At 40.4% G+C, this 25,035-nt stretch overlaps 1 protein-coding gene across 1 annotated transcript in view; it reads left to right on the forward strand.

Annotated features, from left to right (window-relative positions):
* The first annotated feature begins 243 nt into the window (after positions 1–243).
* Arsj (arylsulfatase family member J) overlaps positions 244–25,035 on the forward strand; it is a 78,940-nt gene continuing 54,148 nt past the window's right edge. Inside the window, exon 1 of the mRNA XM_034499465.2 lies at positions 244–1,486. Coding sequence (XP_034355356.1) covers positions 1,095–1,486 — 392 coding nt within the window. The 5' untranslated portion in view covers positions 244–1,094. The remainder of the gene's footprint in view (positions 1,487–25,035) is intronic.

Genomic DNA, 25,035 nt, shown 5'->3' on the forward strand with positions numbered 1-25,035 from the left:
CCTGCTCTCTTCTCACTCGCTCCAGTAGCTTCCAAAGTTTCAGGATGAACAAGTGGGCCGTCCAAGGGCAGACCCACAGAATGATCGTCTTTCACCTGCACTGGGGAGTCTCACTGGGGACCCCAGGGAGCAGCCCTGCAGCGAAGCCGCCCTTCCCGGGTCCATCCTTTTCCTCGCAGAAAGGCGGGCGTAGAGCCAACGCCTCCCTGGGCTGGGCCCGCCCTCAACCAGCAAGCATGTATCTCCGGCTGCGACTGCCTGGCGAGTAGAGGAAGAAGGCACAGATGGCTAGAACTAAGTCAGCCACCCAAGGGCTCGCTGGAGCAGCTGGAGCACCCACAGAGGACACGTGCGATCTGCGATCGCCGGCCAGGACTCCGTGAAAGTCCCCAAGCGCTGCGGGGTGGAGAAGGAATTGCCGGGAGAGAAGGCCGGCTGGGTCAGGATCCTTTCTCACTTCGGGGCCCGGAAAGGGGTCAAGAGGATTGACAAACGCACAGCGGAAAATGAGGAACTATCCCTGAAAAGGTAGGGGAAGCGGCCAACACGAAGAAGGTCCCCTCGGCTCAGCCTGTCATTCATCCATAAGCAAGGAGTTGCTCGGGGCCACTTGGCAAGGCTTCCCGGGTGCCTGGAAGGCTGGACCGATGTCAGTCCCACCACCCTTGGTGCTTGCCTGTGGATGGGCGCAGTCCTGCTCCCCAAAGATGTGGAGGACGGTGTGACTACCAAAAGTCCCTCCCATTCTTGTCTTGTCTTGTCTTGAGAACTTTTGGGTGAAGATACTAACTTTTTATGTTTTTCTGTACGCTGCTGAGTGATGTTAGGAGGTAAAAAAAAAAATTTTTTTAAGTAAAAACATGCAAGCCGGTCGGGTCGAGAGGACCTCTGCTCCCTTCTAGTTTTTCCAGCGTTCAGAGGTTAAATCATCATCTCCAGAGGATTGAAGTTGTGAGAAGTGGTGGCATCGGGGACGGGAACAAGATTCCCTCACAGCCTTCTTTCGGCTGGATCTACCCCTTCGCATGTATGAGTGTGCCAGCAGCAAAGGGGGCAGGGTTCTGCTTGTGGAGTCTCTGCTGGGACCAAAGTGAATGGCCCCCAGGGACAGTGCGGAGCCTCTGCCTCCGCTATCTCTACAGGCCAGGATCTGGCCTGGAAAGATGGTAGCGATGGGTGCCCTGGCAGGCTTCTGGGTCCTCAGCCTGCTCACCTATGGCTACCTGTGCTGGGGCCAGGACTTAGAAGAGGAGGGATCCCTAAGCGCTCAAGTTGAAGAGAGACCTGAAGCAGGCGCAGCGGGCACCTCCCAGCCCCATCTCATTTTTATATTAGCTGATGATCAGGGATTTAGAGACGTAGGTTACCACGGATCTGAGATAAAGACGCCCACTCTTGACCAACTCGCTGCAGAAGGAGTTAAACTGGAGAACTACTATGTCCAACCTATTTGCACACCGTCCAGGAGCCAGTTTATTACCGGAAAGTAAGTGTTACTGCTTCTGTGTGTTACTTGGAAAAAATTGTAAGCCTTTATTTAAAACTGGTTTCTAATTTAAGAGAGGATCCAAAAGTAAGGGGAAACAACCCAATGAATGAACAAGTGAATGAATGAATGAATGAATGAATGAACAGCCCCTCATCATTAGTGTCAACACCCCGGCCCTAATCTCCTCCCTTTCCTCCCTGCTCCCCTGGCAGCCAGCTGTGAGCTTTTGAATGGTGTCAGTAGTTTTACACTCGTCCACCAACCAGAGAGCTCCATGGTTGCTGCTTCCCAATCTGTTTAGATTGTCAAGCGCATTCACATTTCATCTCAGGTATTAGAGCAGAATTCACAGAGGAAAATGTCATTTACAAGTCTTAGATTGTTACAAAATTTAGAATTGCATCTTTGAAACCCCAGATCATCACAGAGAGAACGGAGGCCACAGAAACAGTAAAGGTGACATGGAATATGACCGGTGTGGAATATGACTCTGCTTGCATCTTTGTTGGGTGCTTTGCTCTTGTGCTGTCATATCTGTCTGCCAAGGCAGTTCACAAAATGCAATGGGTTCAGTGGGATTCTCTGCTGTTCTTTCTCCTCCAGTGTGGGGAAGGGTTCTGAGTCACGAGCACAGCCCAGGGGACTAAGAAATGCTACCAACACTTTGCTAAATAGCTCATCTTAAGGTGTTCACACACTTTTCTATTTTTTACTTTGTCAGAAGATACGTGGTCATAACTTGTTTTCATGGTGCAGATTCGGTTTGGAAGATAAAGCAAATGGGTCAAGGGGTCAAGCTACTTCTGAACAGTTGATGGCTTTAATCTACGTGCCTTGTGATTTTGGCTTCAGGACAGAGAACCCTTGCTTCAAGTTCAGTTGTTCTTGGAATTGGCCCTTGTAAGAGTCGCCAGTAACCAGTCTGGAAAAATTATGACTCCAGTGTTTTGTAGAAGCTTCTGTCTTGCAAAGACTTTTGCTTACAGCATAATCTCCATTGCTTAGCAAACTGTCAAAATTTACCATCACTCCCAGAAAATAATTTCTTTCAGCATTAGAAAGAAGAGGTAGAGAACAGGGCATAGGGCACACACCTCTCATCCCAGCACTCAGGAAGCAGAGACAGGCAGGTCTCTGTGAGTTAGATGTCAGTCTAGTCTACATAGTGAGTTCCTGGTCAGCCAGAGCAAGCAAGTAAGGGCCTATCTCGAAAGTTCATAAAACAAACATTGAAAATGTAAAGAAGGAAAGGAGAAAAAGAAGAGGAGGAGAAAGAGGAGGCAAAGGAGGGACAGGTCTTAGTGTCCAGAGTCTTCTTCAAGGTTAGTCATTGCACCACAAAGTCAAGAGTGTTTGATGATCATACAGCAACGGTTAAATTGTCGGACAGTAAGCCCATCTTGTGGCCTAGGGTTAAGTTCTCCATCTCTGTCCAACCACCCTCATCCTTAACTCAGGAAATGAGCATGTCTTAAAGACACTTCAGTTGATTTAGAGAATTTAGGTTTTCACAGAGAGCCAACAGTAGTTGAAAAATGAATGAAACTGAGTTCCTGCACTTCCTTTCCATAATAAAGTATGTAAAATAGTTCCTTTACTGAAGAAGGACATTTGGAAACACCTTAAACAGAATATCTATTCTACCTTTATCTCTAAGTTTACTTAATTAGATGGGACAAAATGGGAGACAGAAGTAACTCCTATTTTGGGTGTGTGTGTGTGTGTGTTTACTTTTTTTTTTAACCAGACGCTGGGTCAGCCTTGTTCCTAAAATTTTGGTTCAGTGCAATAAGTCACATAATTGTTTCATAGACCAAAATAATCAAGTAGCTACTGTGATTTCTAACAGATTTCTACTCGAGTTAAGCAGTGGAAGATGTCTTACTTGACGTTTTCCCTGGGACTTTCCAGTAAATGAATACAGATGTAAGAATGAAAGTGGTCATGACTGCCTAGTTCTGGGCTTAATGTGAATACTTCAGACCCAGAGAATATGGTACTTATCCTGTCTGTGAGAACAATTCTGTGCCTACTGCATTGTCAAAAGGGGGTCGGAGAAAGGAAGCAATAAAAGTCCCAGTGAAATGGATTATTTTGTAAGGAAACAGGAGAGGAGTCAAATACCTGACTTGTGAAGTGTCTAATGGCTGGAGCTGAATTCACTTTTGATACCACTAACACAACAGCAACTCTTTTCATATTTTTCTGCAATCAAAACATGGAACTTTTTTGTATGCTGCGTAGATCTGTAACAAATTCCTTTTATAATTTGTAACATACCACTCTGGTAACACTGAATAGCAGTCATCCTGTCAGGAAGCATTCACTGCATGCTGACTGCTCCATGCAAACTTTGAAGAACAAATGAGAAAAGCTGGTCGGTAGGTGGTAGTCCTCAGACTTGAGTGTGCAGAATGAATCACTTCAAATGCCAGTCAAAATATAAAATTCCTGGCCTATCCACCACTCAGCTTCAACAGCTCTGGGTGGTGTGTCCTGAAATCAGTAGTAATTTTTATGAGCGTGTCAGGGTTTTCTGATGATAACCCTGTTTATGGTGAATTAAAAAACATCTGTATTAAACACAAGCACCTACAGAGCTATCACAGTCACACACATTATCTCGTTTAATTCTCACAACAGTTCTGTAATATAGCAGCTACTGTTGTTACTGTTTTGTATAGATTTGGTAAGAGTTCAAGAAAGGTAATGATGCAGTGTGGTCAATGGATCTTCATGGTTCGTCTGATGACATAAGCATTAATTCAGAAAGTAGCTGCCTGTGCTCAATCAATGTCAAGGTAACTTTACTGTTCTTAAGGAAGTGTTCCAAGTAGTGGCACGGAAAAATAACAGCACTCATTCTTTAAGAAGAACATATTCATGGCTTCTGAAAGAATTCGAGGCTTTGCAAGCATTAGGCATGCGGTTTTGAAGACTTAAGGAAAGATTGGCAATCTGAATTTCATTTATCTTACAATAAGTGTTGCTTTTATTATTATAGATTTTCCCCCATATTGTTGCCTATTGATGCAATTTGTTGAATCTCATTGTGGGATAGCCTTTCTTTGTGTTAAATATGCTGCAGTTTGTTTATCCATTCTACCGTCAAAGATATTGGTGGTTTCCAAGTTTGACACCATCCTGGAAATGTTGCCATAAACACACTTGATCATGTTTTGATGAGCGTCTCTTTGCATTCTCTTGTGTGTTCATGAAAGAGAGTCGCTGAGGTGTAGACGTGTTCAAGGTGTGATTAGCTCTTGTAGATATTGTCCAACAGTTCCCAAAGCAATTCTTCTGGGAATGAGCAACTGCAACTGTGTGGGAAAACGCCACCTATGCCAACATTTGCTATTGTTTCTTTTCATAGACATCAAAGTCCCTGTACACTGCTATGGCTGACCTGATTAAATTCTGCATTTTCCTAGTAACTGACAACATCAAATGCCTTTTACTTAGTGTTAATGTAAATCATCCTCCTACTCTCTGTTTAGGTGACTATTTGTTCCTTGACGGAGTGTGATAATTATGTATATAATCTCTTCCTTCATCAGCTATTTGTATTGCACAAATTTTTCACTTTGTAGCTTTCTTTTCCACTCTTGTGCTAATGTGGTTTTTTAATGACTGGGTTTTAACTTTATTGCAACTCAATTTATGTTCCTTCCCTCTCTGTGTTTATTTAAGATCATTTGACCTATAGCATATCATGGTAATGGGCTTTTCCTCATAAGTGTTTATTGCTGTTTTTATATTAGATCAACTAGAATTAATTTTTTGATGTAGCCGGGTGGTGGTGGCGCACGCCTTTAATCCCAGCACTTGGGAGGCAGAGGCAGGCGGATTTCTGAGTTCAAGGCCAGCCTGGTCTACAGAGTGAGTTCCAGGACAGCCAGGACTACACAGAGAAACCCTGTCTCGAAAAACCAAAAAAAAAAAAAAAAAAAAAAAAAAAAAAAAAAAAAAAAATTTTGATGTAACATTAAATCAGAGTTCCAAAGTATTCATTTTCCCGTACCTGTCCATTTGGCCTGACAATGTGAACTCAATCCCCAGAACCCACAAGGTGGCAGGAGAAAAGTGAGTCCCAAAGGACTCCCAAGAATGGTTCTCTTATCTCCACCAGCATTTCATGACATGGGCATGCATTCTGTGTCACACAAGTGCCTGAAGACACACACACACACACACACACACACACACACACATATGCAAAGAGAGAGAGAGAGAAAGAGAGAGAGAGAGAGAGAGAGAGAGAGAGAGAGAGAGTTCCTTAAGACCACACTTTCTCCATAGAGTCATCTTCATCAACGCTGTTCCATGTGGGCCATTTTTTAACTCTTCTCTTCTAATGACTCTCCTCTTTTCCAATGATGCCACCTCATAAATGTAGTTGATAAAAATGTCTAGAATGTAAAGCCTCCTCATTGTTTCTCAAAATCACCTTGGCTGTTCTTTACCACTTCATTCACTACAATAGTAATGAAGACAATTATGAAGCACAAATAGATTGGAAGATTTGATTTGGGGAATATGAAGTTCACTTTGGAATCTTTTTGCTTTCCAAATAACATAAAAAGTGAGGTCAACCACTGAGAATTAAGCTCTAGGTGTTTGAGAGAGTTGGATGTAAAATGCTTTCCAGGAGACTCGAGAAGTGATCTGAGCAGGGCAGTGCAGACAGGAAGCTGGCACTCCTGAAACCCACCTGAGCTTTGCAAGCTCAGAGATGACAGAATCAGCATGATAGTTTCTATCTGGCTATACTGCAGGGAGAAGCACCTCAGTGGCAGAGCTGGAGTTAAGCAGATTTGGGGATTTCTGAAATGAGCACAGTGAATGATCTTGGACTTGAATGTGGAAGGTAAAAGAGATGTAGTGAGTTTACGTTCAGACCAAGCATGGACTGAGTGTCCGGATGAGCACAGATGAGAAGACTAAGAGGAAGGGTGGGAATTAGTGGGAAACACCACCTACGCCAACAGTTGCGATTGTTTCTCATTTTAGACGGTATGGTCACTGAAAAGCTCATACTGGGACAAAGTTCCAAGTACTGCAGTGTTTACAGATGAGAGAGAAGTGAGGGTGGAGGTGAAACAGGGTGAGATCTTTGGAAGTGAAGCAGTTAAGACAGAATGCTGAACGCTTTGTTCCTGTGGACGCTTAAATCATTGAGAATTATGAGAGCGTGCATGGTGAAGAGGATGGTAATCTAGAGCAGGGAAAGGGAGTGTCTCTGTCCTAGGGATAAGGAGTGGGGCCTGGAATTAGCTAAAAGACTGTGAGTCTGCTCTGTCCTGCTGCTTTTTAAAGGGACTGAGGTCTGACGGTTGGTTGGAAGTGTAATGAGGAACTAAGAAGATGCTTACCTCTCCAGCCTCAGATTCTGAGGGAAGTGGAGGGAAGTAAAGGACCAGCCCAGAGTGGAGAATAAAGTAAGGACAGAAGATAATGAAGTAGAGTGAAAACTGGGAATGTCGAAGGGCTTTGCTAATGTCAAGAGGGATTTTTACAGAGCAAACTGTCCATTTTAAAAGGCCTTTTTGAAAGGACTGGAGAGTAAGAATAGAAGTTGAATAAAAATGGAAAACATAGAGAAACATGGAGGTTAGAATCAAAGCCAAAACAGATATGTTGGGAAGACTTGAATTATGATAAAGATTTACACAGAGCATGAAGAATATGATGAGGTTTTTTTTTTTTCCCCTCAGAAGCTTTCTTAGGAAACTCTAAAAGTTTGGCTTTAATGACAGTCTCCCTGTACAGATGGATAATGTTGAGCCTTCCAAGTGTCTGTCATGTATCACTGCAGTCACACTGCACAGCTATGTGCATAGCCAAGAGCTTTGGGGCTTTCAATTTGTCCCAGTGGATAAAGATCCAAAGAGCTTCTCTGTGGGTTTGCCAAGAACTCAAAAGCTAGGACATGTCTTCAGGAGATTCATCAACTGCACTAGCATTGGAAACCCTGAAATGGCAACTGAATTTTGTAGTCATTCTTGTCATAAAATGACAGGAGGAAGCTTAGGAAAACAGATTTAATTAGTTCATTGAATGGCCTCATGTACACACACACACACATACACTCACACTTACACAGAGTTATTGCCATCTGAAACCTTATGATTTTCCACCCATCCACTTTGTTCCCAGAAATAACAACCCTGAGACTTCTTGTATATAAATAACTGCTTAGGTCAATAGCTTTGGCTCTGCTCCTGACTATCAGATCTCAATAACCCAGCTTATTCTCTCCTAAGCATGCAACATGGCTGGTTACCTTCTTTTCAGTTTCATGTGTCTGTCTCTTCCTCAGAGTATGAGGTGAATCCCTGCCTGACCCTATCCCAGAAATCTCTCTCCCTGTTGGTTGTCCCACCTTCTAATCCTGCCTCAGCTCATTGGCCAGTCAGCATTTTATTGACAGGTTGAATGGTTTTTACACAATCATCACAAAAGTGCTCTCTCTCTTGCTCTCTTGCTCTCTCTCTCTCTCTCTCTCTCTCTCTCTCTCTCTCTCTCATACACACACACAAACACACACACATATAAACACACACACCACACACACATACAAACACACACACAAACACATACACACAAACACACACATTTTCTATCAACTTATATAGCCAACATCAAGGTCACGTTTGATTCCTACTCTTACTAAAATGCTTATTAATCCTACTTGATTAAAACCGTAAGTTGTAAGTAGTGTACTGCATGCAGAGAATGCTCTATGTATTCACTTGTCAGTTTCACAGATATTTTGCTAATGCTTAGGCACTTGTGAAAATATAAATGTGTATGATTATCTGTCCATAAGTAATAGTCTTTCTCAAGCCTTATTTCATCATTGGAAAGTGATTCTAACAAGTGGAGAGTGGCTTTTGAACCTCATAGACACTCCATAAAAGAAAACCCAAAGCCAAAACCATCCACCAGATAGCAGCCTATTCTTACTTGACTTTCGCATTATCTGATAGTAGAACTGCTGGCTAGTTAGGCTAGTGGCACACCTTGATGATCAAAGTGCCTGATTGTAAATGAATCTCAAAACACTCATTTAAAATTAGGTACATCCATAATTTAGATAAATATCTGTCCAGGTAATACTGTTGAGTTTCATAAAACGCTATTCCAGAAGGTCAAAAGGTATCTAGCTGGAGAGGGCTAACAACTAAATAAACTAGCAAAATTCTACAGATAATTCTGATTTCATCTCACCCTGTGGGTATTTTACTGTGATATAATTAGTTTGATGAAATGTTCTTTTAATAGTCTAGATATTAAGCATTCCCAGCAGTGGTGTTTCTTTGAGGCATCTAGTTCTTCATGTGCTCTATTGTAATTAAAAGAAGGAAACCTTCCTGCCTCTCATCTTCTAGCCTTTACCCTCTTTCTCTTCCAACTCACCCAATACATTTGCTTTACTAAAACATAAGATTCATTACAAGAGCCCCTTTGGCAAACCCTTGGCTCCGCAATGTACCAAAAATGAGAAAAGAAATTAATTTTCTCTGAGGGCTTTCATGTGCTTTTTGATTTTCAAGCATTCTGCCTTTTAATCTTCACACCCAATATTTGAAAATATTAATAAAATATTTAACACATGTTCTCATTTTATGGATAGACTATTAAAATTTTAGGGGAGTTATATAAACTGGCTATGATCATAGAGCTTCTAAAGTGGAGAGCATGTGTCTAAGCTTGAACTACAAGGCTCCCTCATAGCTCTCTTCAGTACAAGGCTCCCTCATAGCTCTCTTCAGTACTTTCTGCCTCCAGAATAAGCTACAAGGTCACTCCAGTCTCCAAGCCGCTTCTTCGGCCTCTGTACTTGCAAACCTGCCACACCAGAGGCAGGGATGGATGGCTCAGGGTTTCTAGGACCCTTCAGTCTAGGTTTCCATCTGCTTCACTTCTGGGGTTTACACCTTTTCACTGTTTGCCCAAATGCCAACCACTCGTTAAGATTCAGCAAAAACACCACAGTCCTCACACAGCTTCCCATGATTCCTTAGCCAGAAATAATTTATCTTAACAGTGACCTTTCACAACTTGTTCTATAACTGTCGTATTAGGCATGATTTTCCACTCCTTCACAGCTCTTAGAAAGCCTTTTACCTCTCTAGCTGGCCCCCTGAGAAACAAGGCTCTGATTTACAACTCCATAAATTTCACAGCATCCAGCCCAGAGCTCTGTACTCATAGGCGCTAGGAAAACATGTGACGAATAAAAGAAGGAATAATTGTATAAACAACTATTTATTTCCCTCTGGTAGGCAATGCGATCAGATAAAAATGACCCAGAGTGTTTTTTAATTAAAAACAGATTTTTAATAAAATATATTCGGATTACTGTTTCCCCTCCCCCAACTCCTCTCAGATCCTCAACTTCCTGCCCACCCAAATACATACCCTTCTTTTCATTTTGATACTAATGAGAAACAAATAATAATATACAAAATAAAAACAAACAGAAGAAGAGAGCCAAAGGAAAAGTTCATATAATACATATAGATGCAGAAGTACACACATTCACACATTCACAGAGACCCACAGAAATGCAAAACTGGAAACCATTTTATATACACATACACACAGACACACACACACACACACACACACACACACAAAGGACCTGAAGAAAAAAAAAAGAAAGAAAGAAAAATACCTGACAAATAAACTCCAAAAATGCTAGTGAGTTTGTGTTGGCCACATACAGCTAAGCATGGGGCCTGCCCTTAAGAGTGGTTGATGTATAGAGTAAAACTCCACTGGAGAAAACTACTTTTTTAGTTGAGAATGGTTATCAACTGAAGATAGCTTTTGTATTAGGAATGGGAGTTTGTGTCCACTTTTCCTCAGTGAATGGCACCCCCTCAGGCCCAGACCAGTGCAGGACCTGTTCATGCTGCCACACTCACTGGGAGTTCATATGTGTGCCAGTCCTGTGGTATTTAGAAGGCCTTGGTTGCTTGTGTCCTCCATTTTGAGGCTTAGAACCTTTTTACCTCCTCTATCCCAGGACTCCCTGAACCCTGAGGGAGGGAAGTGATGGAGACATGCCGTTCAGGACTGAGTGTTCCAAAGTCTCTCACTCTCTTTACATTGTCTAACTCTGGGTCTCCATATTAGTTGATATCTACTGCAAGAGGAAACTTCACAGACAATGGCTAAAAAGACACTGATATGTGGGTATAGAAGAATATTGTTAAGGGGTCATTTTATCACTATCTTTCTCTAGCAGAACAGTAGAATTTGGTTTTTCCTAGATCCCTGAGCTCTCTGTGCTTAGGTTCTTGCCACTTGTACAGCACAGGGGATGGGTTCCGCCTCATTCAGTAGGCCTCAAATCCAATCAGAAATTGGTTGGTTAGTTTCACAAGCTTTGTGCCACTGTCACACTAATGCGTATTGCAAGTGGTTCACTGTTGTAGACAGAAGGGTTTGTACCTGAGTTGGTGTTTATGTTTCTCCTTTGATAGCATGCAGATCACTTTACAGTATCATGAACACTAATCCACAGGTGTGAAGGCTCGAGGTAGGAACAACCTTGGCTTCTCTGTTTTCAGTGGACTGTATAGTTGTCATCTTTAGCAACAAGGCCTTACCGGCAGTTTGTGGAAAGAAAAGGAAGAAGAAGGAGAAGAAGAAGAGGAAGAAGAAGAAGAAGGGGAAGGGGAAGGGGAAGGGGAAGGGGAAGGGGAAGGGGAAGGGGAAGGGGAAGGGGAAGGGGAAGGGGAAGGGGAAGGGGAAGGGGAAGGGGAAGAAGAAGAAGAAGAAGAAGAAGAAGAAGAAGAAGAAGAAGAAGAAGAAGAAGAAGAAGAAGAAGAAGAAGAAGAAGAAGAAGAAGAAGAAGAAGAAAATATTAGTCTCAGCAATTACCTCAGTAATTTTAGTGTTCTCATGGGGCTCTTTTGGCCAGCAGCTCAATTAGATGTAACCCATTCCCAGAAGTGGAGGCTTCATTTGGCGATGAGAAAAGTCCAGAGTTCTGTCTCACTATTATTTAGTAATTCCATTTAGAACTCCTTCAAATGTGTATATATTTTGAGAGGCTGCTAGTCTTAGGTTGCCATAAGACACCTCAAACGGCCCTTAGTTTTAGCTGTTCCTCTCTGTATTCCTTCCTTTACCCCCCCTCTTACCCACTTCTCTTCACTTGGTCCTCCCATTCCACCCCTCACCCCCACCCATCCATGACTATTGTTCTGGTCTCCTTCCAATCCCTTACAACTCCTAACTTCTGTGATTATATGGATTGTGGCTTGCTTATCTTAGACTTAACAGCTAACATCCACATATAAGCAAATACATACCACATTTGTCTTTTTTGGACTTGAGCTAACTTACTTAGAATAGTTGTTTTTTTTTTTTTTCTTAATTCCATTCAATTTACCAGCAAATTTCAATTTGATGAGAGCTGAGTAAATTTAGCACATTTTCTTTGTCAATTCATCCATTGTATGTCATCTAGTCTGTTTCCAATTTCTGGCTGTTGTGAATAGAGCAACCATGAACACGGTTAAGCAAGTGTTTGTTGTAGGATATAGAGTCCTTTGGGTATATACCCAAGAATGATGTAGCTCAATCTTGAGGTAGATCTATTCCCCATTTCCTAAGGAACTGCTGCACTGATTTCCATAGTGGCTTACAAGTTTGCACTGTCACCAGCAATAGATTAATGGTCTCCTCACCCCATAACCTCTCCAGCATGAAGAGTCTTGTTTTCTTGACCTTGGCTATTCTAAATGATATAAGATGACATCTCAAAGTAGTTTGATTTGCATATCCCTGTTGACTAAGAACGTTGAACATTTCTTTAAGTGTTTCTCAACCATTTGTCTTTTCTCTTTTAAGAATGCTCTGTTTCAATCTGTACCCCCAATTTAATTGGGTTTTGTTTTCTTGGGTTTTGTTTTCTTTTTTAGCTTTTTATATAGTTTGGATATTCTCACTCTGTAGGATGTATATTTGATAAAAATCTTTTCCCATTCTGCAGCCTTACTGCATTTTTCTGAATGGCAGTGTTCTTTGCCCTACAGAAGCTTTTCATTTATCAACCATTGTTCTTAAGGCCTGTGTTAATGTTGTTCTGTCTAGAAAAACTTTGCCTGTGCCATTAAGTTCAAGACTATGTTCCACTTTCTCTTCTCCCATATTCAGTGTATCTGGCCCTATGCTGAGGTCTTTGATCCATTTACAGCTGAGTTTTATGAAGAGTGATAAGTATTGATCTATTTGGATTCTTCTATAGACAGCCATCTAGTTTGACCAGAACCATTTGTTGAAGATTTTGTCATTCTTTATTGCAATATGTATTTCTAGAATTTTCAGTGCGCATTTTTTTTTTACAAAAATCAGGAATTCATAAGTATGTGGATTTATGTCTGGGACATAAATCATTTCAATTCCATTGATCAATGTGCCTGTTTTGTGCCACTACAATCCTGGTTTTATTACTATAGCTTTGTAGTACAATTTGAGATCAGGGGTAGTACCATCAGCAGTTCTCTTATTGTTCAGGATTGGTTTAGCTATTCTGGCGCTCTCTCTCTTTCTCTCTCTCCCTCCTCCACTCCCTCCCTCTCCCATCTTCCTCCCTCCCCCTCTCCCTCTGTTCCCCCTTTCCCTCCCTCACCCCTCTTCCTCCCTCTCCCTCTCCCGTCCTCCCCCTCTCCCTCCTTCCCCTTTTCCCTCCCTCCCCTTCTTCCCCCTTTCTTCCCTCTCCCACTCCCTTTCTCCTCCCCCCTCTTTTTGTGTGTGTGTGTGTGTGTCCATATGAAACTGAAAATTGTTTCAAAATCTGTGAAGCATTGTGTTGAAATTTTATGGGAATGACATTGAATCTGTGGATTTCTTTTGCTAGTCATATGGCCCAGAATTTATAGTAACTGTCTGATTGTAGTCTAATTCAATGAAATGAAAATTGTAATTATAAATATGCCATTTAATCTTCCTGAAACACAGTTTCCTTTGTAGAATAGGAATTTGTTCATTACCTTTCCAGCCTTATCCAGTCTCAAAGGTAGTTCTACTGTTCAGCTGATCTAAGTTATGAAATACTTTGAGAACTTTGATATGACTAAGCGAAGTTTCTTTTACACTGAATTTCAATCACTTTAATCATGCACTAATTTTAGCTAGCTACTTTTACTTTTTAAAAGCTTTCCATGGTAACCTACCATACACATATAAACTACAAAAACAGGCTCAGCAGATAGTATTTACATAATGATGAATACATAGTCATACATGTATATGTATGTGTATAACAATAATAATCATAGAAAAGAGATGCTATTAATCTGAGAGTGAAGGCATGGAATGGGCTTAAGAGAAGGAATCTAGAAGCAGCTTGTGGGAAGAAGAGGAAGGGAGAAAGTGCTGTACTTCTATTTTAAGTAAAAATGTGTTTTGTAAAAGCTTTCCATTAATGTAATTATCTTGCTTTTCCAATTTCAGTCTCAATAAGCAATGTTAAAGTTAAATCCTATATGTTTTATTTTTGTGTATTTTATGTTCCCAGAGTTTCCATGTAAGATTGGGTCTGAGGTGTCCACAAAGGTGATAGGAGTAAGATTTTGAAGCTTCTGCATTTGAGGATTGTATCCATTGCTGGTTGTTAAGATGGACAGAGCCGGCCAGTAGCCTGCTAAGTCTGGGATAAGGGAAATGTTTGAACAATAATATTACAAATATGAAGCTAAGTGAGTAGTACTGAAAATGGGTAATACAAAAGACAATGATATCTTTAACTTTATTCAATCATTTATTTTAGAACACTTTCTTAATTAAATATATAAATATACATCCTATATCATATATAGATCTATAGAGAGACATTACCAGATATATGGATATATATATATATGTAGATATGTAGATGGTATACAGATATGTAGAAATACTATTCAGCTTTGAACAACATCTTGCTGCATGAGTTGACACATTCAAGAGGTGCACCAAAACCAGTTTTGAATTAACCCATAAATCTAGGATTCATAACCATCATTTCAGTAACTTCTAAAGGATTGTGCTTACAGCATCAAAATTTATCTCTTCAAAGTACCTGAGTGAATTCTTACGACATAGCCCAAGTCCTGCCAGCCAACACTTTCAGCCCCTGCTCTCTGAAGGCTAAAATCCAGTTCCTAACTCCAACTGAGAACCTACAAAATCTGACTTAGCACACACACCCATTTATCCCCTTGTGATCATCACTGCCAAGGTCTTAGCCGCTTCTCACAGGGCTATTTACCCTTCCCTGGTTTTCTTCCTTGTAGGACTATTCTACATTCTCCTCTGAGAAAACCTCGTCCAATGGCTGCAAATTTTCTACCACTTTCATCTCCTTTCCCATGGGTTTCTGACTACGTTTTAACCCTGCATTTAAGAATGGAGCTGAGTACACCATTTTTGTTCCTACAGTGACTACTGCATTTCACTTATTATAATATGTTACAAACACCTACTTCTTTCCTCATAATCCCCAAATATGCAAAAATTCACTAGATTATAACAGCTGTACAGCCTCACCTAGAAAGTTTATAGGATAGGGTGTGCATATAAACCCAGTTATCTAGTTACTGAGTCAGGAGAATCATGATTTCAAGGCTAGCCTGGCCTCTATGGTGAAACCCTATCTCCAAATAAACACAACATGTGCATATGGAGAGGAAATGTAAAGAGAGGAGAAAAAAGTTGGTAAGATGTAGGGTGTTGAGGGAAGTATTAAAAACTGATCAACAGTTCCTGCACTTCATGGCACCAGAGCTCCAAAATCTGTCCACGTAGCTTGCTAAGTTCCCACTGGCGGGTCACTACCACACCATCCACATGCTTGAAAACCCCCATGGCCTTTGTGGGGCACGTCAGGCAAACCCACGCTTAGCTGCGGTACCTTTCTCTCTTGAACTCAGTCGAGTCTCCGAGAGAAGAAAAATACCACACACAAACTTAGCTCAGAATCAATGGTAACTCAATCTCTGGGCACAACAACTAGAATGCTAATCTTGTAAGCCATATTAAATCTAAATCCTCCTGGGGAGAATCTGACAAGATTTGCATTATGCCAGGAAACAGAGGAGCTACATTTTGCCTTTAAGCTATCCCCTGACCCCATCCAAAAAGGTCCTAACTCTCTCCTGCTTAACTGACTTAACATCTCAGGAGCAAGCTGGAAAATTTGTATCTCTCCCTTCATACTCTGATTCGAAAGCTGTTTTCACATCTCATATATCCAGCTTTTAGGGAAGACACAGTCTCTGTCTCCCATAAAATAAATGAGAAAAAGAGCCCCTCTTTAGGCAAAGCAATTTGTTTAAAAGGAAAAGGCAATAGACTTTCTGAGAACTTAGTCATAAAACTAAAGGTATTTGGACTGGTAAAAAGTTGGAATATTGCCACTTTTTGAACTTTTATATCACAATGCCAATTCGAATAAAATGAATATTTATTTCTGAACTTGAATCCGTTACTTCATAACATTGAGCTGACTTTCAAGAGTTTCATGTTGTCTACACATGTCATCATTTCCTGAAGTATCACAACCACCCAAACTTGCTAGACAGTTCAGTGCCATCATTTATTGACTTTTCAAAGAAAACTGGGTCAGTTGGAGCAGTGGACTGTGGTTTGCTAAAGTAATTAAGGGAGTTGTTTTGAAGAAGAGAACTTTAAGTATCCTCACTCCCTCAGATGTGAATAAATACAAGTAATTAGAAATAAGATGGGATTTTTTTTTGAGACCAAAGTAGGATGACACTGTTTTTGACTTACCACAAGTCCAATAAACTGACAAGAGTTCTGATATCTCAGCTGCATAGAGGAAGCTTCTGAGGTTGGTGCACAGTCTTAATTTTTTAAAGGAGAAGATTGTATTAACTAAACTACAAGCCTTTCCAGAACTTTCTACTGCTAGTTAGTTCAAAACTTCCTGAACTGATGTTCGTTACTTTAATTGATCTTGTATTTACTTCCCTGATATTCATCTACCATTCATTTGCTCACTGATCATTCAATCATTCACTGTTGAGGACTAGTATAGACCAAACAGGTCCATAAAACCTGCAGATGCCCTGTTTTGATGATATTGCTATTCAGGTGCAAGGATAGTCAAGGAAGAGGACACAGTATGCCAGAGGTAACATCCTTCTTTACAAAAGATGAGAAGGCAAGAAGGAGGCTTGAAGGAAGAAAACTGGGACCAGACATATTACAGAGATCAGGCATTAAGGGGTGGCCTTGTGTTCAATTGTTCCAAAAAGGAAGGGCATAAAATCTATAGGCCTTGGGAGGGTAGCACCTCTGGTGTGCTCAGGTACCATCCAGAGGTGATTCCAGTGCAACTGGACCAGAGACAGGGGAACAGAAGAAAAGACATGGGATGGAAGCAGTAACAGAAGCCATCTTCTGAAGGCATGGGCTTTCCCCTGAGCAAGTAGAGCAGATGGAATGTTGGTGGTCTTATGGGTACCATGTTTTTAGGTATGTTTACAGGAGTCGTTCAGCAGCTGTGCCAACAATACATTGAGAGGTAAGGTTTACCTCGGAAGACCTGCCTAGGAACCCTTTACTCTGTTCTGTGGGAGAGATAAGTGGTGATAGACATGAGGAAATGGATGAGTTCTGATTGACTGTGGAGCAGATCCAGCGGGCATGGCCATCAAACCAGAAGTTAGGCAAAGGACAAAGATAGCTTCAAAGCCAGATGTTATGAGGAAAACAAAAAAGTGTTTTACTGAGTAGGTGTTGTTCAAGAAGCACTTAGAACTGGTGCTTGATTAGTCTTAAAAGTCCACCAATACTAACCTTTTTTTTTCCCTTGCCTTTTCCTGACTCCTTTAGGTTTTATAGTTGGAGTGGTAACAGACACACACACACACACACACACACACACACACACACACATTTTTATTTTTAATTAAGCATAAGTGGTTGGACAGAAAGTCTGCATCAAGTGCTGACATGTACTCTCAGTAATATTTTAAAAGAAGGCACAACCACACTAGTGGTCATCACCAAGAGGTGTAGCCAAGGTAAAGGTGTTTGTCCAGGGTAGCATTAACTGCATAAATTTGCCAGTCCCCATCTCTTTTCCAAATACTGCTCAGAGGCACAGATCCAACACATCAGTGTAACCAGTTACTCACGTGCTTGGTGAGGAAAGAGAATCAACAAGAAGAATCCATGTATGTTGGTTTGAATGTGAGATGTCCCTCTAGTTGGAGAGAATGCTCTCTGTCCAACTGGTAGGGCTGTATGGAAGATTGTGGGATTATATGGAATCCTGTGAGACTGTATGGAAGGCTATGGGACCATATGGGATGCTGTGGGGGTGGAGGAAATTGTGAGACTGTATAGGAGACTGTGAGACCATATGAGAGGCTGTGGAGCCATTTGGGAGGTTGTAGGGCCATATGGGAGACTGTGGAACTGTACAGAAAGCTGTAGGGATCTCTAGTGGAGGTGAGTTAACAACAGAGATCCATAATGAGGCACACTAGCTTCTCCCTGCTTTCTGGTCCACTAAGATGTGAAGATGCCACACTACTAAGCTGCCACAACCATGGACCAAGCTGCCTAACTGCCACCTTACCAAAAAGGCCAAAAGTAAACTTCCCTCAAGTTCTCCTGCCAGGCATTTGGTTACAGCACTGAGAAAAGCAAAATATCATGAAGAAGAAAGCACTAGGATTTTAGATTCTTAATTGCATTAATGTTAAATGACCCCCAACAACACAGACATACAGACATACACATGTGCACAGGCACACGTGTGTCTTTTCTCTTAGAATAGGAAGAGTGTGAGTCAGGCTGGGTCTATATATGAACTTTTAGAATTAATTTTTTTAGGGATTTATTTCTGAGAGCATAAGGGGATTTGTTTGCTTTCTGAAGAATTGAGGCACGCCCTTTGTTTCTTATTTTGAAATACCTAAAAATGTGCCATTTTGCTTTTATTTTTAGAAAATGGTCTTAACAAAAAAGAAAAATCTTTTCCACATGGTGATCTCTTCTTTGTTCTCCAGGACAGGGCACTTGCTGAACAGCCTATGAGCCATCCTGGGAGTAATACTGCTGTCTTCTGCAGTTGCTTTCTGGGCCAAAGAATAAACAGTTGTGCCAACAGTAAGACTATAGTAAGTCTTAGTAAGACTTAGTCAGACTTACGGTTGTAAATCTATAGAGATAAATGTTTTATACAATACATTCCTCTTAGTTACCACACCTACATTCCTCTTAGTTACCACACCCAATTTTGAAATTAAAATATACGGTCTATTTAATCTAACACGTAAGCCCAAATATCCATTTCCCTGGATCTTAAATCAATAGATATAAATAGTCTCTTTCTGATACAAAGTAAACTTCAGTCTCTTTCTTCAGAAGTGAAATATAAGGAATACTTTACAATTTCAAATCCTCTCTCTCTCTCTCTCTCTCTCTCTCTCTCTCTCTCTCTCTCTCTCTCTCAAACTTTTTATTAGTTCCAGAGCAATGCTCTCCCTGACATTTGTAAAAATCTGTCACATATACTTTGACTGTCTCCACTTTCTGTTCTCCTCACCCGCTATTTTAAATCATAACCTGAAGCTTAGGGTAAGCTGGGTTGCCTCATCTGTGTAATTTTTCTACTCAAGGTTTGAAAACCTTCTCAGACCCCTACCCCATCTTTGGCTTCTTCTGTTGGCCTCCGGCTGTCTACATGGGGCAACACAGTACATGTGGCACTCTTCTGCCATTACTTCCATTACAGGAGTCAGCAGATTTGCACATGTCTGCCATAGGTATATTGACCTATATTCTCTTGTCGGACTTGAGATGTGTTCTGTGATTTACAGATTCCTTCCCACTGAGGAACTTCTCACTCAAATGCTATCTTTGAAAGAAAAGCCCAGACATGAAAGTAGGGTGCCTGGCAGGTTCCCAGCCCCAAGCACTGCCTTCCAAGGCAGAGTCACAGACCTTCCACCCAGGCTTCAGGACTCCTGGATCATTGTTTGAAATGTTCTGCCTTGTTTAAAAAACATATTTAGGCAGAGAAGTTACCAAGTTAAGGCAATAGATGAATAAAACATTGAGCCTGTAATCATGCTCCAGATAATGCATCAGAGTTAGAAAATGTAAAAATGATAACCCATCAATGGCAGAAACAGAGAATACCATCTCTTAAACATGTATTTTATTAAGAAATGTCTTTGTTTTTTGTACAAAGTGTCATTTCCATTCTTACAGATATGCCAGAATTACATATAGCTATTAAAAATGAGGTAGTTCAATAACAATCTTTTTTCATATTTATACTATATATAGCATTATGTAATTAAACAATTTTGAATTTATTTCATTCGTGAAAAGATACACTTAGAAACAGTTTCAAATTTGTCACATCCACAAGCACATGAATCATTCACGTTGCTTCTGTAACAGCAACACAAAGCCTTTGCAACTACATGAACTCCTGGAGGGGAGCCTTGGAACCACAGGCTGGGAAAGGAGCTGGAGAAGGCTAAGAAAGGGCCAATTCTCCCTTCTAAGTAGAGGTGGCAAAAGCTTCCTTGGTGATTAACGGGTAAACTCTTCCAAGGGAAAATGCTTGTTGATTATCTGTGACTATCCAGTACTCATGCACACTCCTCACTCCTGTCTGGCAAGAATTAGGTGCCACGCACAGGTATGAAAATAGCCTTGTCTGCCATTTTTATTTCACCATTGCTTCCTCACGGTTTCTTAGTTTTTTATCAGTCCTGTAAATGCACTGCTGGCCAGAAAAAGGGAGCCATTGAATGAAAATTCAAATACTGGAAAAAAATAGCAGCAATGTTACAAACTGAGAGCAAATCAACAACCACTCTAATAGGATAGAAAAAAGGAATTCTCCTTAATGGCGGGTCAGCAGAACCTTGGAATACAAACAAGAGAAATTAAAACTTTCACAGAGTAAGTTCTGTTTGGGGGTTGGATGTCGTGACTTTAGCCCAATCCACATGAACCGTACAATGTGAGGTAGAGAACAGCTCTAAACTATGCCATTTAGCTTCATGTGTTTATCTCATCTTTCAGGGAAAAAAGAAAATTCCTGTGATAATACACTGCCAAATAAACACATTCTGATGGAATAGTTAATCCTGTGCTGGCTGTAGTTGCCAAATGGCCTAAAAATCCACAGGGAATTAGCATAAAGTAAGATACAGCAGCTGCTTGAAAACCTTTGTTTAAATGCCACACATGGCCACTGTGATCTTTTTAAGGGACGTAATAATGGGACTGAGATTGTCCTAATAGATGTTTAAGTTCAGAAAGGATGAAACAGGAAAACCACCTCATACTGGTTTTTTCTTGCTCTGGCATCTCATAACAACTAAAAATTCTGTCTGCTTTGAGACCAGGAAGTTATTCACAAGTTTGCACGCTCCCCTCAGTTCAGATAGCTGAACATCTGCGAGGGCGCCATTGCTCTGACTCGTATTTGGCTAAATGATTCAATCCTGAGGGTCTGAGTCACCACATCTGAGTCTGTGCACTTGAGACATTAAACAGAAGGTTTTTTGAAAATAAATGGCAAGCCTCTTTAAAGGCTGGACTGCTAATGAGTTAGAATGCTGAACTCACCGTGAACAGAAATTATTTCCCCAGTCTACAGTTGGATGATGTGGTTATGTTCCGTTGAGCCACTCGGCACAATCCCCATAGCAACCGGTGGCGTAACACTTAATTTGACAATGTTTGCCTGAAAAAGAAATGTTCTACTCAGAGTTCCAATCACAATTAAATTTTTATTATGTTTTAAATTGCCAAAACAGAAGATCATTTAACCATCCAGTCCCCCTCTTACCACCACCACCACACGTAGACTCCTTAAGCAAGTGCTTTGATTCTAGAAGGTTGTTAAAAATGCTAGTGGAGTAGAAAAGGAGAGAGCGTTGTAATCAAGTGAGGGTTTTAGCCTTAAGCAAAGAGAATACTAGGGAACTTAGAGATGTCAAGGGCTCAAAAGAAAGGTGTTTCAAGATGGACCCCCAAACTAGTGAAAGGTAAGCTGTTAAAAAGGAGAAATGAATTTGAACCACAGAAATGACACCTGTTTGAAATATTATTTAACTTTAAACTGTAAGCCATTGTCTGTCTTCTTTTCCAGTCCTCTGTATTAGTTTATATCCACAGAGAAAAGCAATCAATCTACTATGTAGGGACTAGTTTGCATTAAGGCACTTGGAGTCTGAAATATATATATATATATATATATATATATATATATATATATATATATATATATATATATATATACCTTCGTACATGTAGATAAACATGAAGTCATATAAGATTATTAGTCATAACACTGATGACACTTTGTATTGCTAGAATGCACGTAAGTTTTTGTCTTAGGGTTTCATTGCTGTGAAGAGACACCATGACCAAGACAACTCTTATAAAGGATGACGTTTAATTGGGCTGGCTTATAGTTTCAGAGGTTCAGTCCATTATCATCACAGGCAGGAAGCTTGGCAGCCTGCAGGCAGACATGGTGCAGGAGAAGGAGATGAGAGTTCCACATCTTGATCCAAAGGTATCCAGAAGAAGGCTGTCAGAACTTCAGAAGAACACTGGACAGAGCTTGAGCACTAGGAGACTTCAAAGCCTACACAATGAATGCTTCCTCCAACAAGGCCACGCCTATTCCAACAAGGCTACACTCCTAATAGTGCCACTTCCCATGGGCCAAGCATATTGAAGCTACCACAGTTCTTAAACACTGTTGCCTTTATATATCTCTTGCCCATTAGACTCTATTTTTTATGAAGTAATGTCTTACACATAGAAGCACCCTGATACAAAATGAGAGTGTAGTCGGAGTGGATCGAAGCCAGGAGAGTGCCTGAGAGGCTTCAATGATGGGTCCAGTGTGTATTCTCACTTTATATTCTAAAATTACAATGTGGGGAGCAAGCAAGCAAGATCTTACAGAAGCCTATCTGGAAGTCAGCAGGTTCTTAAGTGCAATGACCTATTGATTCAGCTATGTCTCTATATCATTTTTTTTTTTGAGGTAGAAAAGTAAAGTCGTGCTTGTTAAATAGGCAGCTTTAAGTAAATTCACTAAATGAATTAGTACATCAATATCTAATAATTGGTCGTTTCCAATTTATCCTACTTCAGTCTCTTTCTCTCACTCCTCCTCTCTCTCTGTCTCCCTCTGTCCTCTCCTCTTGCCCCTCCTCCCTACAGTATTTGAAGGAGGGAGTCTGATGAGGAGGCTCCAGGTAGTAGCAACAGCTGGAGTGTATCTCTAATTAGACCCCAGACAACCTCTGGCTGCTTTTATAATTTTTCATATGCTGGCTTAGAGTTTCTTTTTAAATGGTTTCCAAAACAGCAAGAAGGTTTACAAAGATTTGCTGCACTTGTATATGTTGTACAGGATGAAGTTGTTTTGCTTGGGTACCTAAGCATGGACTATAAAATGGTAATTGCTAAGTCTCAACATGGAAGATGTTATCCAGACAGGATGTCAGGTCTGTGTTGGGATTCTGTGTGCTACTTATTCATAAAAGTTTTAAATTGCCATTTCATCATAAAACTGATGGAGGTGCTTAACCCTTTCAGAGAAAAAAACAAAAAAAAAAAAAAAAAAAAAAAAAAAAACCCTCTAGCTTGCTTTTAAGGGTTTTTGTGTTTTTCTCAAGTTAGCAGTTTATAATCTTTTTCACAATTTAATGTTTCTTGTTTTAAAAGTCATAAAAAGTATTTTAAAAAACCCAAATTATTGTGTTCTGTGTGTAAAAGGGAATCAGTCCTGTAATATGAAAGCATGTCTATGCACTGGATTACATGTCTATGCTAAAAAGTAGGGAGGCTGTGGAGTCCTCTCTGGTCTCAGATGGTCCACCATGCAGAGAGTGACTTAAGAGGCATCAATGGAACAGAACAGTTGAATGAATAGTTTTTCTTCTCAAATATGTGTTCATGCTGGGTACTTTTTTCTATTTAAAATCTGCTAAACTTTACAGTGATTTTTTTTTTTGCATACATAAAGGACATTTCTGTTTATTTATGCATCTCAGAAAAAGTCTTTTCAACTTGATTTTAAAAAAAAAGAAGAAAAAAACCTAGTGTTTAAGAAGTCCAATCAAGATTTTAAAATTAAATTGTGCAATAGTTTTTCAAAAGCAAATTATAAAAGAACTGTTGCTGTCACAAGGCCACAGACACCATGTTGAAGACAGATGCTATTAACTTTTCATATAAGGAATTGTCCCAAGGACTCCCTACCCAACCCTAGAATTAACGCAAGAATTCCATGCTGTGAGTGCCCAAATCACTAAATATATATTTTAATTCATCAAAGTATGTTTCCTTTATCACTTCTTTTAAATTAACATGAAATGTAAAGTGTTTCAACATGGAATCTTCATACATATGTGTTAGGTAACATTTTTCTTATTCATTCCCCTTCAAAAACCCTTCTCACCTATTGCCTCTACCTTTTTTTGGGATTAGTCCTAACATCTGCTCTCATACAGCATTATATCCCTTAACTTCATGAATTTCCAACCTCCTTAAGATTGCTTACTTCTCTCTCATGATCTTTCTAGACTTATAGACTACATACACATAAAATAATTACACACACACACACACTTTTAAACTTGGGTTCATGTGAGAGAAAAACAAGCGAGATTTATGAGTCTTGTTTATTTTGCTTAACATGCTGATTTTTAGTTGCATTCATTTCTTTCCAGATGTCATCATTTTCCTTTTCTTTGTGGCTTCATAAAATCCTGTTGTGTATACCAATCACATTTGCTTAGCCACTGTTGAAGGACAACTAAGCCAGTTCCACAACTGGCAGTTGTGACTTGTGCTGGCATAGACACAGATGTGTAAGTACCTCTGTGGTGTCTTGACTTAGAGTCCTTCAGGTATACTCACAAAAGCAGTATGATGGATTGTATTTCAGGTTTTTGAGGGAACTCCACAGCGATTTCCATAGTGACTGTATGAGTTTATAGCTATATCCATAGTAAATATATGGCTCCCTTTCCCCCACATTTTTTCCAGCACTTGTATTGATGTGTTTCTCCATGACAATCATCAGAACTGAGTTAGATGAAATTTCAAAGTTTTCATTTGCGTTCACATGATTTATTAGTCAGGGTTCTCTAGAGTCACAAAACTTATGGAGTGTCTCTCTATATTGAGGGAATTTATTGTGATGACTTACAGTCTGTAGTCCAACTAACCCAACAATGGTCAGCCATAAATGGAAGTCCAAAAATCTAGTAGTTGCTCAGTCCCACAAGGCTAGTTGTTTCAGCTGGTCTTCTGAAAATAGAAATAGGTTCCAACAGATGTGTGGCTAGTAAGTGCAAGTAGGCAAAGAAGAGTGGATCTTTCTTCTCCCCATGTCATCCAGCAAAACATGTGGCCCAGATGAAAGGTGTGTACCAACATGCTTGGATCTGAAACTTGCTTTGTTCCAGGCTGTCCTTGAACTCAGAGATCTCCTTGCCCCAGTCTCCTGGAATTAAAGT

This window comes from Arvicanthis niloticus, chromosome 4, assembly GCF_011762505.2.
Source record: "Arvicanthis niloticus isolate mArvNil1 chromosome 4, mArvNil1.pat.X, whole genome shotgun sequence".
Taxonomy (NCBI): domain Eukaryota; kingdom Metazoa; phylum Chordata; class Mammalia; order Rodentia; family Muridae; genus Arvicanthis; species Arvicanthis niloticus.